The sequence below is a fragment of the Salmo salar genome, chromosome ssa14 (genome assembly GCF_905237065.1).
Source record: "Salmo salar chromosome ssa14, Ssal_v3.1, whole genome shotgun sequence".
NCBI lineage: Eukaryota > Metazoa > Chordata > Actinopteri > Salmoniformes > Salmonidae > Salmo > Salmo salar.
Genome location: NC_059455.1, coordinates 3,617,200 through 3,637,537, shown reverse-complemented (window position 1 = coordinate 3,637,537; position 20,338 = coordinate 3,617,200). Strand labels below are relative to the sequence as shown.

The 20,338-nt window shown below is 41.0% G+C and overlaps 1 protein-coding gene across 1 annotated transcript in view; it reads left to right on the top strand.

Moving 5' to 3' along the window:
• Window positions 1–942: 942 nt before the first annotated feature.
• retreg1 (reticulophagy regulator 1) overlaps window positions 943–20,338 on the top strand; it is a 77,208-nt gene continuing 57,812 nt past the window's right edge. Inside the window, exons 1-3 of the mRNA XM_014139110.2 lie at window positions 943–1,162; window positions 2,537–2,655; window positions 13,894–13,924. Coding sequence (XP_013994585.1) covers window positions 1,038–1,162; window positions 2,537–2,655; window positions 13,894–13,924 — 275 coding nt within the window. The 5' untranslated portion in view covers window positions 943–1,037. The remainder of the gene's footprint in view (window positions 1,163–2,536; window positions 2,656–13,893; window positions 13,925–20,338) is intronic.

Below are 20,338 nucleotides of genomic sequence, written 5' to 3'. Positions count from 1 at the left end.
TAAGCATAGGTAAATTGAAATGACGCTGGAATGGTGGAGGCAGCTCCTGTTTTCTTTGCGACTTGCGCTAACCCCGTGGTTCTAAATCAATAGTTATTTAGTAGTCCGAAAATGTTGAAAACATGAACTTGCTTGACCATGCTGTAGGTCATGTAACTGTTTGTTACACACAAAATGCTTTGTGGACTCCACCAAACAGATGTTGCTCTCCTGTTTTTTTATGAAACAAAGGCGTGGTTGAATTTATTCTGCCACTGTGTCTTCTTATTGTCTCTGCCTTAGTCCTACATGTCAAGGTGGCAAGGCATATGCACTAACAGGATTTATAGAGCAAACAACACAATTATTATAACACATACAGTAGCTTGTAATTTGGCTATTTTTTTCTGGTTTGTCATCCCCAGTGATTTTACCCACGCACTCCTAATGGGGAAAGTAAGTGTATATTTTGCATATGTGAAATTATTTTGATGTGATTTAGCAATTAAGAATCGATTAAGGTAAAAATTGAGTATTTGGCTGTTTTGGCTGCCAGATCAATCTACCTCTGGAAATAACATGTAAGGTCCTTGGACCTTAGGGAGTAACGTTAGGCTCCTTGTCAGTACATCTTGGGCTAGGTGACATTCAGATGGTTTCTACCAATATTAGAAGTTATGTATCATGTAGGCTACTATCCTACTGGAAATAAAAACCACGTCAGATGGTACAAATTTGAGATGGTGACCAAATCTAATACAGTTACTTCCATCCAAATGAACATCACTTTATTTTAAGTAGCACTGTGCTGATGTTGTTGTCAGCTAACCAGCATAAACTATATGGGAAGGGTTTATCAGAACGACTTGACTGAACCGAATACATTAGTCTCCACACTCGACTCAGATGCGCGACATACGTCATCCCTTTGGGCACCAGGCGTGTCCATGTAGCCTCTCCCACGTCAGAATCGACACGGATTCGAGGATGCTGCCATAGTGGCGGGGCCGGAGGCTGCAGCGGTGAGTCTGGCCAGGGCTAGACACTCAGGTGGGACGATGGCGGCGGCTGGGCACGAGGAAGAGCAGGCTGCTATAGTGGACTGTCGCATTTCAAACGTGATCAACTGGAATAAACCTTTTAGGACCACGACACTCTTTGCTGCCACCACTGCTGTGTACTGGTAAGCATGACGTAGTGGAAATGATGTGTCCTTCGTTGAAAACAACCTATTGAAACCATTGAGTGCTTTTACAATTGTTCTCCTCTATTATTATAGCATATCTATAAAATTCGAATTGTGGTGAAATGTTGTGTATATTATAGCCTACGGTATCATGATTTACAAATAAGATATTTGATTTGGAGTGAGTGCATATTGAATGCAATTGCAATATGATGCAATATCATGACTCTCGAGTGGCGCAGCGGTATAAGGCATTGCATCTCAGTGCTAGACGCGTCACTACAGACCCTGGTTCAATTCCAGGCTGTATCACAACCGGCCGTGATTGGGAGTCGTCCCATTGGGCGTCGCACAATTGGCCCAGCGTCGTCAGGGTTTGGCCGTCGGTAGGACGTCAGTGTAAATAAGATTTTGTTCTTAACTGACTTGAGTAGTTAAATAAAAGGTAAAATAAAAATGTCCTGGCTGTGTATAATGACAAATTCATCATTTGTGTTGGATAGGGAGTGGGAACAACAACAGGATCCACTCTGTGTGTGTGCGCGTGCACGTGCGTGCCTATAGTTAAGAATTTAATAAGCAACTGTCCTTTCCCACTTATAAATTATTCTGACATTAATTATGTCTGCAGGACATTTTATGCAATAATGCAAATGCTCAAGTCCTGTTTTGTTTTCTTCCTCACAGTAGGCTGTTGCCTGGATTATGAACGTGTAAAGATTATAGCTGTGCTATTACCTTGGCCAAGCAAGTTTAACTCAATGTCAACAACACAAAAACAAGGCATGTTATGACTAGAAAATGGGAACAGAAGAGAGAAAGTAAAAGAGAGGTTTCCATAGTCATGGTTTTACAGTGAAGGACATTGACTGGTATTGAATGCATATTGCCCTTACAAAAAAAGATTGCAGTTTTGAAACTGCTGTAAAAGTGAAATAACTGCAGTCAACTGTGGTATTTTGGATGCAGTAATTGCAGTTACATTCCAAAATTACTGCAGTAAAAAAAACGGTGTTATTTTGGACGCAGTATTTTCCACATAGTGCAGTTATTCTGCCATTTAACTACAGTTATACTGCAGTGTACTGCAGTTATGCTGCACTCTGACTGCAATCTTTTTTCGTAAGGGTGATGATAATGTGTAATGCATTTCTCTCGCTCAGTCCAACATCAGGTTTAGACAATGAATCACTTCTCAATATGTTTGTCTGTTTAATTTTGTGACTTGGTTATTTAGTTAGTTAGCTGCAATCCTTACTGATTTGTTTAATTCTTCTCCATGTACAGTGCAAGCTCACAACATGGCATCAGGATGAGAGATAAAAGACAGATAATGACCCATGATGACATTGTTTATTTCTGATCCTCTAGGTTTGTGGCCCTCAGTTCCTATAGAGCGTACTGTCTTCTTGCCCTTTCCTTGGTTCTGATGGTGACAGTGCTGCTTGTTAAAGATGTGGCTCTCTCCAGATGTGTCTCTTTCTCTAAAGGTATGTAGTGCATCACTCAATATATAAGGGATAAACGCCGATGTTCTGTACATTACCTTGGAAATAATGGACAACGCAGCGCAGAATCCGTTTGCAGAGTTCATTTTTCCAAGGTAATGTACAGAACATCGGCGTTTGTTTGTTTAAATGTTTAGTCATTTATCCAGAGCGACTTACAGGAGCAATTAGGGTTAAGTGCCTTGTTCACGGGCACATTGATAGATTTTTCACCTAGTCGGCTTGGATTCAAACCAGCAACCTTTCAGTTACTGGTCCAATGCTATTAACTGCTAGGTTACCTGCTGGTAATATACAGAATGGAGGCGTTTATCCCGCTTATACCACAGCTGCCCCCAAAAATATATGAAGCACACATTTAGCGATATAAATATTTTTTTTTGGTTTATATTTTCTTTTTTATAAGCAAATTCATGGTTTCCATTCTTTTGGTTGCTAGAGACACGACCCAGTTGTTCGTTCAATTAGTTCGATATTTATGGATGCGACCCAGTCGTTCATCCCTTGCTTGCTAGCTAGCCAGCTAGCTACGGCTAACACAGTCACGACCTCTGCAGCCAAAATAAAAGCAAGTAGCTGTTTTCTATTTACATTTACTTGGATACATCCATAACAATGAGCTGATAATGCCCAATTTTGCCTGGCATAGCTAGAAAAGTTTGCCTTTTCATCAGGACACTCGACACTGTTCATTACGAGGAAATCGCGTTGCATATCAAACACTAGACTAGAAGCTAGGTAAATATTTTTTTGCTAGAAAACCTGCCAATATGACAAGCTAATTAAAAAATATCAGTTGCTGAAAACAGCTGGTCAAACTAGAAACGTGGGAGTATTTGACAGCATAGCGCAACTTGCGTCAGATCCACGCTTCAAGATTGTTTTGATCACGCGGACTAAGATATGTTCCGGGTAGCGTTGACGAATTAACATTGACGAATTCACTGATATGGTGACTGAGTTTATCAGGATGTACCCACTGTGACTATTAAAACCTACCCTAACCAGAAACCGTGGATAGATGGCAGCATTCGCGCAAAACTGAGCGCGAACCACCGCATTTAATCATGGTAAGGTGACTGGGAATATGGCCAAATACAAACAGTGTAGTTATTCCCTCCATAAGGCAATCAAACAGGCAAAATGTCAGTATAGAGACAAAGTGGAGTCGCAATTCAATGGCTCAGACACGAGACGTATGTGGCAGGGTCTACAGACAATCACGGACTACAAAGGGAAAACCAGCCAGGTCGCGGACACCGAGGTCTTGCTGCCAGACAAGCTAAACACCTTCTTTGCCCGCTTTGAGGATAACACAGCTACTAAGGACTGTGGGTTCTCCTTCTCCATGGCTGACGTGAGTAAGACATTAAAGCGTGTTAACCTTCGCTAGCTGCATCCTCAGAGCATGCGTCCTCAGACCAGCTGGCTGGAGTGTTTACAGACATATTCAATCTCTCCCTATCCCCGTCTGCTGTCCCCACATGCTTCAAGATGGCCACCATTGTTCCTGTACCCAAGAAAGCATTGGTAACTGAACTAATTGACTGTCGCCCCATAGCACTCACTTCTGTCATCATGAAGTGCTTTGAGAGACTAGTCAAGGATCATATCACCTCTACCTTACCCGACACCCTAGACCCACTTCAATTTGCTTACCACAGGCGATAAATCCACAGACGATGCAATAGCCATCACACTGCACACTGCCCTATTCCATCTGGACAAGAGGAATACCTATGTAAGAATGCTGTTCATTGACTATAGCTCAGCACTCAACACCATAGTACCCTCCAAGCTCATCATTAAGCTCGAGGCCATGGGTCTGAACCCTGCCCTGTGCAATTGGGTACTGGACTTCCGGACGGGCCGCCCCCAGGTGGCGAAGGTAGAAAACAACACCTCCACTTCACTGATCCTCAACACTGGGGCCCCCACATTGGTGTGTACTCAGCCCCCTCCTGTACAGACGACACAACAGTAGTAGGCTTGATTACAAACAAGGATGAGACAGCCTACAGGGAGGAGGTGAGGGCTCTGTGAGTGTGGTGCCAGGAAAACAATCTCTCACTCAATGTCAACAAAACAAAGGAGCTGATCGTGGACTTCAGGAAACAGCAGAGGGAGCACCCCCCTATCCACATCGACGGGACCGCAGTGGAGAAAGTGGAAAGCTTCAAGTTCCTCGGCGTACACATCACTGACAAACTGAAATGGTCCACCCACACAAACAGTGTGGTGAAGAAGGCACAACAGCGCCTCTTCAGCCTCAAGAGGCTAAAGAAATTTGGCTTGGCACCTAAAACCCTCACAAACTTTTACAGATGCACAATTGAGAGCATCCTGTCGGGCTGTATCACTGCCTGGTACGGCAACAGCGCCGCCCGCAACCGCAGGGTCTCCAGAGGGTGGTGTGGTCTGCCTAACGCATCACCGGGGGCAAACTACCTGCCCTACAGGACACCTACAGTACCCAATGTCACAGGAAGGCCAAGAAGATAATCAAGGACAACAGACAACAACCACCTGAGCCACTGCCTGTTCACCCCGTTATCATCCAGAAAGCAAGGTCAGTACAGATGCATCAAAGCTGGGACCGAGAGAATGAAAAACAGCTTCTATCTCAATGCCATCACACTGTTAAATAGCCATCACTAGCACATTAGAGGCTGCTGCCTATATACAAACTTGAAATCACTGCCCACTTTAATAATGGAACACTAGTCACTTTAATAATGTTTACATATTTTGCATTACTCATCTCATATGTATATAGTGTATTATATTCTATTCTACACTGCTCTGACATTGCTCGTCCATATTTATATATTCTTAATTCCATTCCTTTACTTATATTTGTGTGTATTGTTGTAGAATTGTTAGATATTGTTAGATATTACTGCACTGTTGGTGCTAGAAACACAAGCATTTCGCTACACCGGCAATAACATCTGCTAAACACGTGTATGTGACCAATACAATTTGATTTGACTGTAGGGACCAGAGAAATTCATGTTCGTCACTCATAACGTTAAGTCATCAGAACCCAAAAAATATCACTGCAAAAACAAATCAATGCTAGCTAGCTAGCTACGTTTCTTCCTCATTGGACCTGCGTTTTCAATGTATCCAATTTCGGTATGCCCCATGGCTTGGTTTTTGCTCTGACATGCACTGTCAACTGTGGGACCTTAAATAGACAGGTGTGTGCCTTTCCAAATCATGTCCAATCAATTGAATTTACCACAAGTGGACTCCAATCAAGTAAAAATATCTCAAGGATGATCAATGGAAACAGGATGCACCTGAGCTCAATTTCGAGTCTCATAGCAAAGGGTCTGAATACTTAAAAAAAATGTAATCCATTTTAGAATAAGGTTGTAACGTACCAAAATGTGGAAAAAGTCAAGGGGTCCGAATACTTTCCTAAGGCATTGTATATACAGTACCAGTCAAAAGTTTGGACACACTCTGTAACGTCTGCTTCTAACTCACACCCTCAAACACGTAGATCTGCCTGATCGCAGTTCACTTTCCAGATCCCTATCACCTGTTCACACACCTGTATGTCATTATCACACACTATTTAGTTCAGTTCTTTGCACCCCATCACTGCGAGGTATTGTTTGTTTTGTGACACGTCTTTCGGAACTCTGTTTTTCCCGTGATTTTCTCCTCCCGTGTATGATAGCTTTTGCCTGCCTCACTAACCACGCCTTTTGCCTATTCCATGCCTGTACTTTAGCCTATCTATTGCCTGATCTCCCGGACTACCTTACTAGCCTTTTTCCTGCCTGTACTGTTTCCCTTTTGGACCCCCTGTGTATGACCTTCTGCCTGCCCATGCACCCAGCTACCTGCCTCCTCCTGTGGTCCTTTTCAATAAACACCTGCTGCACCCTGCGCTTGAAACCAGCACTCTGTCTCCCCTCGTGTTCATTACACAATCAAGGTATTTTTTATTTTATTTTCTACATTGTAGAATAATAGTGAAGACATCAACACTATGAAATATCACATATGGAATCATGTAATAAGCAAAAAAGTTTTAAACAAATCAAAATGTATTTTATATTCTTCAAAGTAGTCATCCTTTGCCTTGACAGCTTTGCACATGCTTGGCATTCTCTCAACCAGCTTCACCTGGAATGCTTTTCAACGGTCTTGAAGGAGTTCCCACACATGCTGAGCACTTGTTGGGTGTTTTTCCTTCACTCTGCGGTCCGACTCATCCCAAACCATCTCAATTGGGTTGAGGTCGGGTTATTTGATGCAGCTCCATCACTCTCCTTGGTCAAATAGCCCTTACACAGCCTGGAGGTGTGTTTTGGGTCAATGTCCTGTTGAAAAACAAATGATAGTCCCACTAAGCGCAAACTAGATGGGATGGCTTATCCCTGCAGAATGCTGTGGTTGCCACATGAAGACATGAAGGCATGATTCACACAGTCTCCTCTGAACAGTTGATGTTGAGATGAGTCTGTTACTTGAACTCTGTAGCATTTATTTGAGCTGCAATCTGAGGTGCAGTTAACTCTAATGAACGTAGCTTCTGCAGCAGACGTAACTCTGGGTCTTACTTTTCATGAGAGGCATTTTCATCATGGCACTTGATGGTTTTTGCGACTGTACTTGAAGAAACTTTCAAAGTTATTGAAATGTTCCGGATTGACTGACCTTCATGTGTAACGGCTGTTGAATGGAGTAGACCAAGGCGCAGTGTGGTTAGTGCTCATCTTTGTAATTTAATGGAAAAAGAAAACACTTTACAAATAAACAAAAGACAACAGCCAAACAGTTCTGTCAGGTAACAAATGACTAAACAGAAAATAACCACCCACACAACCCAAAGGAAAACAGGCTGCCTAAGTATGGCTCCGAATCGGCAACAACGATATACAGCTGTCCCTGATTGAGAGCCATACCCAGTACGGAAAAAAAAAATGTATGAAATGAATTGAAATGTATGCATTCACTACTGTAAGTCGCTCTGGATAAGAGCATCAGCTAAATGACTAAAATGTAAAAATGTAATACCCGGCTGAAACAAAGAAATACCAAACATAGAAAAAAGGACATAGAATGCCCACCCCAACTCACGTGCTGACCAACCAAAATAGAGACATAAAAGGATCTCTAAGGTCAGGGCGTGACATCATGTCTTAATGTGATGACGGACTGTCGTTTCTCTTTGCTTATTTGAGCTGTTCTTGCCATAATGTGGACTTGGTCTTTTACCAAATAGCCCTATCATCTGTCACAACACAACTGATTGGCTCAAAAGCATTAAGAAGGAAAGACATTTTTTTAAATCACTTAAGAAAGCACACATGTTAATTTAAATGTATTCCAAGTGACTATATCATGAAGCTGATTGAGAGAATGCCAAGAGTGTGCAAAGCTGTCATCAAGGCAAAGGGTGGCTACTTTGAAGAATCTCAAATATACAATATACAGTTGAAGTCGTAAGTTTACATACACCTTAGCCAAATACATTTAAACTCAGTTTTCCCTAATTCCTGACATTTAAACCTAGTAAAAATTCCCAGTCTTAGGTCAGTTAGGATCAAAACTTTATTTTAAGAATGTGAAATGTCAGAATAATAGTAGAGAGAATAATTGATTTCTTTCATCACATTCAGAGTTTGGCAGAAGTTTACATATACACTTAATTAGTATTTGGTAGCATTGCCTTTAAATTGTTTAACTTGGGTCAAATGTTTCGGGTAGCCTTCCCACAATAAGTTGGGTGAATTTTGGCCCATTCCTCCTGACAGAGCTGGTGTAACTGAGTCAGGTTTTCTAGGCCTCCTTGCTCGCACACAATTTTTCAATTCTGCCCACAAATGTTCTATAGGATTGAGGTCAGGGCTTTGTGATGGCCACTCCAATACCTTGACTTTGTTGTCCTTAAGCCATTTTGCCACAACATTGGAAGTATGCTTGGGGTCATTGTTTATTTGGAAGACCCATTTGTGACCAAGCTTTAACTTCCCGACTGATGTCTTGATGTTGCTTCAGTATATCCACATAATTTTCCTTCCTCGTGAAGCCATCTATTTTGTGAAGTGCACCAGTCTCTCCTGCAGCAAAGCACCCCCACAACATGATGCTGCCACCCCCGTGCTTCACGGTTGGGATGATGTTCTTCGGCTTGCAAGCTTAACCCTTTTTCCTCCAAACTTAGCGATGGTCATTATGGCTAAACAGTTCTATTTTTGTTTCATCAGACCAGAGGACATTTCTCCAAAAAGTACGATCTTTGTCCCCATGTGCAGTTGCAAACCGTAGTCTTTCTTTTTTTTAATGGCGGTTTTGGAGCAGTGGCTTCTTCCTTGCTGAGTGGCCTTTCAGGTTATGTCGATATAGGACTCGTTTTACTGTGGATATAGATACTTTTGTACCTGTTTCCTCCAGTATCTTCACAAGATCCTTTGCTGTTCTGGGATTGATTTGCACTTTTTGCACCAAAGTATGCTCATCTCTCGGAGACAGAACGCGTCTCCTTCCTGAGCGGTAGGACGGCTGCGTGGTCCCATGGTGTTTATACTTGCGTACAATTGTTTGTACAGATGAATGTGGTACCTTCAGGCGTTTGGAAATTGCTCCCAAGGATGAGGTCTTGGCTGATTTCTTTTGATTTTCCCATGATGTCAAGCAAAGAGGCACTGAGTTTGAAGGTAGGCCTTGAAATACATCCACAGGTACACCTCCAATTGACTAAAAATATGTCAATTAGCCTATCAGAAGCTTCCAAAGCCATGACATTATTTTCTGGAATATTCCAAGCTGTTTAAAGGCACAGTCAACTTCGTGTATGTAAACTTCTGACCCACTGGAATTGTGATACAGTGAATCATAAGTGAAATAATCTGTCTATAAACAACTGTTGGAAAAATTACTTGTGTCATGCACAAAGTAGATGTCCTAACCAACTTGCCAAAACTATAGTTTGTTAACAAGAAATGTGTGGAGTCGTTGAAAATTGAGTATTAATGACTCCAACCTAAGTGTATGTAAACTTCTGACTTCAACTGTATTTTAACCCTTATTTTGTCACTACATGATTCCATATGTGTTATTTCATAGTTTTTATGTCTTCACTATTATTCTACAACGTAGAAAATAGTAAAAATAAAGAAAAACCCTGGAATGAGTAGGTGTGTCTAAACTTTTGACTGTTACTGTATGTATATCAATCCAAATCCAAGTAATGAAATGGTAGTTCTGGGCTATGTTCATTGGTGGAAACCAAAATGTTTTTTTTTGTTGTCCAGGTAGTCTCTGTTTCAGCCAGTTTTTTGCTGTTTGGGTGCATAATGAACATCACCGTGCCTTGTTTCAAGCTGCCTGTTTTTTTAAGTTGCAAAACCCCAGTTCCTGCTGGGAATAATAACAAAAGCAATAAGCTCCTGCTCCGGGGTGAAGTTTCCCCAAGGTACAGATCTAGGATTAGTTTCCTCTACCCCAATCCTAACCTTAATCATTAGTTGGAAAAATGCTAAACTGGCAGAAGATCAGCATCTAGGGGCAACTTCACCCTACACTGTAAGCCCCTTGTCCAAAACAAGCCCCTTGTTACACCATGTGACGTTCTTGAATTATATTTCCCTATTGACTACCTATAAGCCCGGTACAATACATGGTTATAACATCTACAGAAATGACAGAAATGCCCATGGGGGCGGTGTAGCGGTCTATATTCAGAGACACATTCCTGTAAAGCTTAGAGCGGATCTCATTTTAAATACATTTTAAATAGAAATATGGTTGCAGGTTCACCTGCCTCACCTAAAGCCCATTCTTGTGGGAAGCTGCTATAGACCACCAAGTGCTAACAGTCAGTATCTGGATAATATGTGTGAAATGCTTGGTAATGTATGTGATATATTTTCTGGGTGGCCTTAAAATTGACTGGCTTTCATCAAGCTGCCCACTAAAGAGAAAGCTTCAAACAACCAGTGCCTGCAACCTGGTTCATGTTATCAGTCAACCTACCAGGGTATTTACAAACAGTACAGGAATGAAGTCATCAAATTTTTTTGAATGTTTTATTTAACTAGGCAAGTCAGTTAAGAACAAATTCTTATTTGCAATGACAGCCTACTCCTGCCAAACCCTAACCTGGACGACGCTGGGCCAATTGTGCGCCGCCCTATGGGACTCCCAATCACGGCCGGTTGTGATACAGCCTGTAATTGAACCAGGGCCTGTAGTGACGCCTCTATCACTGAGATGTAGTGCCTTAGACCGCTGCGCCACTCATGAATTGATAACATCTTTTCTAATGCTGCAGAAATCTGCTTTAATGCAGTGTCTAAATCCATTGGCTGTAGTCACAATAAAGTAGCTATATCTAGGAAAACCAAAGTTCCAAAAGCTGGGCCTAATATAGTGTATAAGAGGTCATACAATACATTTTGTTGTGATTTCTATGTTGATAATGTAAAGAATATTTGCTTGTCTGTGGTGTGTAATGAGGAGCAACCAGATGCTGCACTTGACACATTTATGAAATTGCTTGTTCCAGTTACTAATAAGCATGCACCCATTAAGGAAATTACTGTAAAAACTGTTAAATCCCTGTGGATTGATGAGGTACTAAAAAACGGTATGGTTTAGAGGGATGAGGCAAAAGGAATGGCAAATATGTCTGGCTGCACAACCTATTGGCAGACGTACTGCAAATTGAGAAATCATGTGACTAAACTGAATAAAAAGAAGAAACTATACTATGAAACAAAGAAATTATATAAAGAATGATAGTAAAAAGCTTTGGAGCACCTTAAATGACATTTTGGGCAAAAAGGCAAACTCCGCTCTATAATTCATTGAATCAGATGGCTCATTTATCACAACCCCCACTGATATTGCCAACTATTTTAATATATTTTTAAATCTGCAAGATTAGCAAATTTAGGCATGACATGCCAGCAACAAATGCCGACACTACACATCCAAGTATAACTGACCAACTTATGAAAGACAAGCATTATAATTTTGAATTCCTGGCTGTAATCCTGAATTCCTTTACTGGCTCAAATAGCTGACCAATCAGCCTATTACCAACCCTTAGTAAACATTTCCAAAAAATGGTGTTTGACCAGATACAATGCTATTTTACAGTAAACAAATTGACAACAGACTTTCAGCACGCTTATAGGGAAGGACATTCAACATGCACGGCACTTACACAAATGACTGATTGACTGAGAGCAATGTATGCTAAAAATATTGTGGGAGCTGTTTTATTGGACTTCATTGTGGCTTTTGACATTATCGATCATAGTCTGCTGCTGGAAAAACATATGTGTTATGGCTTTACACCCCTGCTATATTGTGGATAAAGAGTTACCTGTCTAACAGAACACAGAGGATGTTCTTTAATGGAAGCCTCTCCAACATAATCCAGGTAGAATCAGGAATTCCCCAGGGCAGCTGTCTAGGCCCCTTACTTTGTTCCATTTTTACTAATGACATGCCACTGGCTTTGAGTAAAGTGTCTATGTATGCGGGTGACTCAACACTTTACACGTCAGCTTCTAAAGCCAGTGAAATTACTGCAACACTTAACATGAGCTGCAGTCAGTCTCAGAATGGGTGGAAATAAATAAGTTAGTCCTAAATATTTATACAACTGAAAGCATTGTATTTGCGACAAATCATTCACTAATCCCCAAACCTCAACTTAATATTGTAATGAATAATATGGAAATTGAGCAAGTTGAGGTGACTAATCTGCTTGGAGTAACCCTGGATTGTAAACGGTCATGGTCAAAACATGTTGATGTAACTACTAGCTAAGATGTGGAAAGTCTGTCCATAATAAAGCGTTACTCTGCCTTAACAACACTATCAACAAGGCAGGTCCTAAAGGCTCTAGTTTTGTCGCACTACTGTCCAGTCGTGTGGTCAGGTGCACAAAGAGGGACTTAGGAAAATTACATTTGGCTCAGAACAGGGCAGCACGGGTGGCCCTTAAATGTACACGAAGAGCTAACATTAATAATATGCATGTCAATCTCTCATGGCACAAAGGAGAAGAGAGATTGACTTCATCACTACTTGTTTTTGTAAGAAGTGTTGACATGCTGAATGCACCGAGGTGTCTGTTTTTAAACTACTAGCACACAGCTCGGACACCCATTCCCCACAAAACATGCCACCAGAGGTCTCTTCACAATCCCCAAATCCAGAGCAGAGAATGGGAGGCGCACAGTACTACATAGAGCCATGACTACATGGAGCTCTATTAAACATCAGGTAACTGATGCAAGCAGTAAAATCTGATTTAAAAATATACCTTATGGAAATGCGGGGACTGTGATGAGACACACACACACACAGGCACACATACACATGATAAGACACGCACTCTACACACACATTCACATGGATTTTGTATTGTAGATATGTGGGAGTAGAGTGTTGGCCTGAGGGAACACACTTAATGTGTTGTGAAAAGTGTTATGAAATGTAATGTCATGTAATATTTTAAATGGTATATACCTACCTTAATGTTGCTGGACCCCAGGAAGAGTAGCTGCTGCCTTGGCAGCAGCTGATGGGGATCCTTAATAAATACATATACTGCCACCAAGAAATGGAAGTGACTGTGTCTCACTCTGGGCTGCTTTGCAATCTGAATCCCAAATGGACCCCTTAACCATACTCCCTAGCCAATCCTGTAGTTCTGAAAAGGTCAGGAAAGATAGAAGCAATATGGGTATTAAACCTTTTTCACAGCTGAGCGTTCTACTGTAGGACGGCTCGAACGGGTAGATGATAAACAGTTGTGTCAGCACTAGTAATGTTCTTTTGAGTATCATAAACTAATTACATTATTTTATTCAACTGTGTTTTATCTACAGATCACACTTAAGGATGGTTTTTGTATTGGTTTAAATGGAGCAGTTCACTCCCTACCCTGTTTGAACAGTAAAACATTTACGTTGGTCAGTGAACAATGGCCTTCATTGTGAATAAGATGAATTGTGCTGTAAGGGGTATGGTCTGGGGGTTGATTTTTGATTCAACATGAGCAATCTCTCCCTTGTTGCATCTGCCTTTGTTCTCAAGCTCAACTTTCAACCTCGAGGTCTGAATGGATTGGGTAGGTTATGTTTGTTCGGTTGGTTTTATGAAGCATGTCAGGAGAACATTGGCAGCCTATTGGACAGAAAATGTTGAACAATAAAATGTCTGTTCTCTCACTTATAGGGGCCCACTTATGGCGCAGTATGACTGGAAGGTAGGAGCTCCGTTGTATTATCAACACATTGTTTTTGTGTAATATGTGTATGCGCTTGTATGTGTGTGTGTGAGAGAGAGAGAGCTCACAATATGGCTTGTATTGAATACTCCCCTTAAAGGGATACTTGCTCTACTTCCCCGGAGTCAGATGAACTCATGGATACCATTTTTATGTCTCTGCATGCGGTTTGAAGGAAATTGCTAACCAGCGCTAGCGCAATTGCTGACTAGCGTTAGTGCAATGACTGGAAGTCTATGGGCTTCCATTAAATGTGCTAACGCTAGTTAGCATTGGCTCACAAAACTACTTCCTTCATACTGGACACAGAGACATAAACATGGTATCCACAAGTTCGTTTGACTCTGGGGAAGTAGATGAAGGGCCTCATTGCCAAAATCCTGAAGTATTCCTTTTAATGTTACCTGTGTGTGTCCGCATCCCACTATATTTGCTCAGCTGTGAGACAAAGCACCTGACAGTGTTGCGTTTGAGACCACCTAAAGCTAGTCCAATTCTAGACCATGATTGTAATTGTTTCAAATTGCCACCATAATAAGAGTTCAAAATTCCCAGTATTTCTGTATTCATATTTCAGAAGAACATATAGATTCTTTAGACGTTCAGAATGCAGAAAACGTTATTACTAACCCAAACTGGTCTCTAAATAATAGATAAAAATACAAAATATGTAACAACTACCTCGGTCTATCCTTACTAATTGTGAGCACACAACTTTCCCCACTTTCCTACTAGCTGCATGGAGCAGGTTGACATTTATTGGGATGAAGCTTGTCCTGGAGGCAGAGCTGAGCGATTTCCACTAGATGGGCCAGCGGCAAAGTCAAAATTGGTTATATAGTAAAAATGTATGAAAACAAACATTTGCTTGGTCTTAATTTAAGGTTAGGGTGAGGCATAAGGTTAGCAGTGTGGTCAAGGTTAGGGTTAAGGTCAGGGTTAAGTTTAACATTTTGACTGTGTAGCTGTACCAGCTAGTGAGTACCCTGCAGAGCTGCCTCTTGTACATGAGTCATCCCAATAAATGCCAACCTGCACTAGCTGAGCAAGGAAATTCAGACGAGCGAAACAAGTTTTTTTTGGCTATTTTTAAACTAAAGTAAAGTACAGTAATGTTATGAGTAAAGTAGGAAGCTCAGCTTTTAATAGGCAATAAGATGGTAATGTATCATGAAAGGAGTGTGCATATTTTTCCTGGCAAAGCATTTTTATGCGCTGACAGAATGGGAGCTGATAATTATGAGGCTTCCATGTCTAGCCAAGATTCTCGAATCTTTGGTAAATAAGCAACTTTTCTCTTTTTTTTTTATCTGAGCATGGTATTTTGAATATAAATAAATCTGGGTTTAGGCCAGGGCACAACACTATTACAGCAACCACATTAGTTGTTTATGATATTGTCAATGCTTTAGCATAATTGTGCTACCTTGTTTGTGGACCTGTCAAAAGCATTTGATACTGCTGATCATGCTATTTGGCAGTTGTTGTGTGCAGAGGGTCCCTGGTTTGAGCCCACGTAGGGGCAAGGAGAGGGACAGAAGCTAAACTGTTAATGCTTCGTGGGAGGCAGTTAGTTAGGACCTCTTCTTTTCACTATTTATATAAATGCTATTGGTCAAGCTGTTAAACATTTTAAATGTGACCCGTTTCAGGAAACTAGGCGTATGTCGCAAATCACTACTTCACAGCAGAGCCATTTTAACGTTTATTTGTAATTTTGATAAAATTGCATTTTTTTTGGGCAGAAATGCCTTCTGGAACTTGTGAACTTTCATGTGCCTTAATAACAAACTTGTTTGCCATCTGTAGATATTATTACAATTGTTAAATTACGAGCCTTGTTGGTTAAGCCACAGAAAAAGGCAGCAACCTTCCACTAGCCATGATTGGCTGAGATAATGAGTGGGCTAGACATGCCGAGAGAAGAGTTCGGATTGGTCTGCCATATAGAAGGCTTCTGTCTATTTGAGCTGGTCAGTCTGTGTTGGTAATCCTGTCGAACGTCACTTTAAAAAAAAATGTATAGTGTAGTGGAGCTGCATAAGTGTTGCTCTCTGCTTTCTGGAGGATCGAGTTATGAAATCAGTGGAATTAGAGTATGATAGCTAAAGAGATGGAGAAAACACCTGTCTCCGGATTACATCTTCAAACTAAGGGAAACTGTGGCATGGCATCCGTGACAGGGAGACGCGTCCATCCTGCATGATGTATACTTGTAAGATAGCTAGCTACATTTTCAGATATTACATGTTTATTATTTTGATTATTATTTATTATTTTAATTTCAAGCTAAAGTGTACTGTTAGCTAGCTAGCTATCAAACGTTAGCTGGCTGGCTCCCTAGCAAACGTTAAGTGTATGACGTTATTTTTCATATCCCAGAACCGTTTACTTTGCTAGTTACAGCCTAATGTTAGCAAGCTAACATTGAACCTGGTTGGTTAGCTCCCAGCAGATTCATGCAGGGTAGTCACAACATGATTTGGCACTATGTTCATTGTTGTTTAACTAGGTAAAGTTAGCTGGCTGGCTCGTTAGCTAACATTACGTGACATGTGTGATCTTACACATTGTTTACCTAGCTAGGTTCATTGTTTACCTAGTTAGCTAGCTACATGTCTTACTCTAAAGTGTACTGTCACTAAACGTTGTCAAAAAAGCGTAATGAAATTGTTGCCAGCAGAGCTGGTTAAGCTGTTTTCATGTTATCCAGAAGTAAACAAATCATTGGTCAAGTGTGCGCTTTGAACGCTCCGAGAGCGAAACAAGATGGGTGGGGCTAAAGCTTAAGAGGGTGTGAACGATGCTGATTGGGTGTAGACAAAGAATAGCTCTTCACTAGATACCAAAACATTCAAAGGCCATTTTCTAAAAAGTGAGTTCACAAGTTTATCAACTTTCAAAGCAGAATTACTTTCCCATTGTCCTTCAAAAATACAGTGTATGATTTACCATTTTGTAGCTCTGAGTCTCTACTTTTATCCACTTCACATTTTGCTACATAAGACCGAATCCAGGTTGTGAGTCCCAAATGTAATCTATACTGATGAAAAATATAAACGCAACATGTAAAGTGTTGGTCCCATGTTTCATGAGCTGAAATAAAAGATCCCAGAAATCTTCCATATGCACAAAAAGCTTATTTCTCTCACATTTTGTGCACACATTTGTTTACATCCCTGTTAGTGAGCATTTCTCCTTTGCCAAGATAATTCCATCCACCTAACATGTGTGGTATATCAAGAAGCCAGTCTCACAATTTGCTTGAGGAACAGGAGGAGCAACTTGGAGATTGAGGTTCTCTGTACTTTTACTCATTTTTGTCTCTCTGAGCTGGTTAGTTGTTACTAACAGTTTTCTCTGTATTAGATTCCTGGCATCCATCATGTGATATCACTATAACATGAAGTTTACTGTCAGCTAATCTGATCAGAGGACTAATATCCAATCACCAGGCCTTGGACATGACATCCAATGCCAATCCAGATATTTGTTTTTTGTCCATTAAAATAACATCAAATTGATCAGAAATACAGTGTAGACATTGTTAATGTTGTAAATGACTATTGTAGCTGGAAACGTCTGATTTTGAATGGAATATTTACATAGGAGTACAGAGGACCATTATGAGCAACCATCACTCCTGTGTTCCAATGGCACATTGTGTTAGCTAATCCAAGTTTATCAGTTTAAAAGGCTAATTGATCATTAGAAAACACTTTTAGAATTGTTAGCACAGCTGAAAACTGTTGTATTGATTAAAGCATCGATAAAACTGGCCTTCTTTAGACTAGTTGTGGTATCTGGAGCATCAACATTTGTGGGTTCGATTACAGGCTCAAAATGGCCAGAAGATCTGGTACAACGCTGTGTACTACTCCCTTCACAGAACAGCGCAAACTGGCTCTAACCAGAATAAAACGACAACAACTGAGCAAGAGGGCAAGTATATTCGAGTGTCTAGTTTGAGAAACAGACGCCTCACAAGTCCTCAACTGGCAGCTTCATTAAATGGTACCCACAAAACACCAGTCTCAGCGTCAACAGTGAAGAGGCAACTCCGGGATGCTGGTCTTCTAGGCAGAGTTCCTCTGTCCAGTGGCTATGTTCTTTTGCCCATCTTAATCTTTTCTTTTTATTGGCCAGTCTGAGATATGGCTTTTTCTTTGCAACAGACAATAAGTCTGGCAACACAGCAGATTGGCAAACAAAATCACATAACTAAAATAAGAAACTATACTATGGAACAAAGATAAATTATATACAGAATGATGGTAAAAAGCTCTGGAGTATCTTAAATTAGCTAATTCAGCTCCATCCTTCATTGAGGCTGATGGCTCATTCAAAACAAACCACTTTGATATTGCCAACCACTTTAAAAACGTTTTTGTTGACAAGATTAGCAAATTTAGGCATGACATGCAAACAACAAATGCTGAGCCTTCGTATTCATGCATAATGGACCAAATAATGAAAGACAAGCACTGTAGATTTGAATTCTGCAAAGTTAGTTTGGAGAGGTGAAAAATGATTGATATCTATGAATGAGGACAAATCACCCGGAACCGACAACCTGGATGGTAAATTACTGAGGTTGGTAACGGAATACATTGCGACTCCTATTTGCCACATCTTCAATCTAAGCCTAGACGACGGAGTGTGCCCTGAGGCCTGGTGGGAGGCAAAGGTCATTCTGCTGCTCAATAATAGCAAAGCACATTTTAATAATTCAAACAGCAGACCAATCAGCCTGTTAGCAAACTTTTGGAAATTATCACATTAGACCAAATACAAAGTTATTTTACATAAAACAAATTAACATGAGCATGCTTATAGGGAAGGGCATGCAACATGCTCAGACTGATGATTGGCTGAAAGAAATTGATAATAAGAAGTTACGAGCTGTTTTGTTAGACTTCAGTGCAGCCTTTGATATCATTGATCATAACATAAGGCTGAAATTGGGGATCCTTAATAAATACAAATGAATGGACAGTTTTGTCACGCCCTGATCTTTCACCTGTCGTTGTAATTGTCTCCACCTCCCTCTAGGTGTCGCCCATTTTCCACATTATCCCCTGTGGATTTATACTTGTGTTTGTCTGTTGCCAGTTGGTTTTGTTTTGTCAAGCCTTACCAGCATTTTTCCATCTGTTCCTGTCTATTGATTCTTCCTGTTTTGACCTTTTCTACCCACCCTGAGCCTGCCTGACCTTTGCCCCATTACTCTGGATTATCAACCCCTGCCTGCCTTGACCTGTCGTTTGCCTGCCCCTGTTGCAATAAACATTGTTACTTCAACACAGTCTGCATTTGGGTCTTACCTGAAATGTGATATACAGTGGCTTGTGAAAGTATTCACCCCCGTGGCATTTTTCCTATTTTGTTGCCTTACAACCTGGAATTAAAATAGATTTTTGGGGGGTTTGAATCATTTGATTTACACAACATGCCTACCACTCTGAAGATGCAACATATGTTTTACTGTGAAACAAACAAAGTCAATACTTTGTAGAACCACCTTTTGCAGCAATTACAGCTGCAAGTCTCTTGGGGTATGTCTCTATAAGCTTGGCACATCTAGCCACTGGGATTTTTGCCCATTCTTCAAGGCAAACTGCTCCAGCTCCTTCAAATTGGATGGGTTCCGCTGGTGTACAGCAATCTTTAAGTCATACCACAGATTCTCAATTGGATTGAGGTCTGGGCTTTGACTAGGCCATTCCAAGACATTTAAATGTTTCCCCTTAAACCACTTGAGTGTTGCTTTAGCAGTATGCTTAGGGTCATTGTCCTGCTGGAAGGTGAACCTCTGTCCCAGTCTCAAATCTCTGGAGGACTGAAACAGGTTTCCCTCAAGAATTTCCCTGTATTTAGCACCATCCATCATCCCTTCAATTCTGGCCAGTTTCCAAGTCCCTACCGATGAAAAATATTCCCACAGCATGATGCTGCCACCACCATGCTTCACTGTGGGGATGGTGTTCTCGGGGTGATGAGAGGTGTTGGGTTTGCGCCAGACATAGCGTTTTCCTTGATAGCCAAAAAGCTACATTTTAGTCTCATCTGACCAGAGTACCTTCTTCCATATGTTTGGGGAGTCTCCCACATGCCTTTTGGCGAAGACCAAACGTGTTTGCTTATTTTTTTCTTTAAGCAATGGCTTTTTTTCTGGCCACTCTTCCGTAAAGCCCAGCTCTGTGGAGTGTACGGCTTAAAGTGGTCCTATGGACACATTCTCCAATCTCCGCTGTGGAGCAATCTGATATATGCCCTCCTTGCCTGGTCTGTGAGTTTTGGGGTTTCTTTAATGGAAGCCGCAGTAATGCAAATTCAGTTGAGTGTAGTTGGACCATTATTGTTTTCTGTGTTTACTATTGACTGTCCAATGAC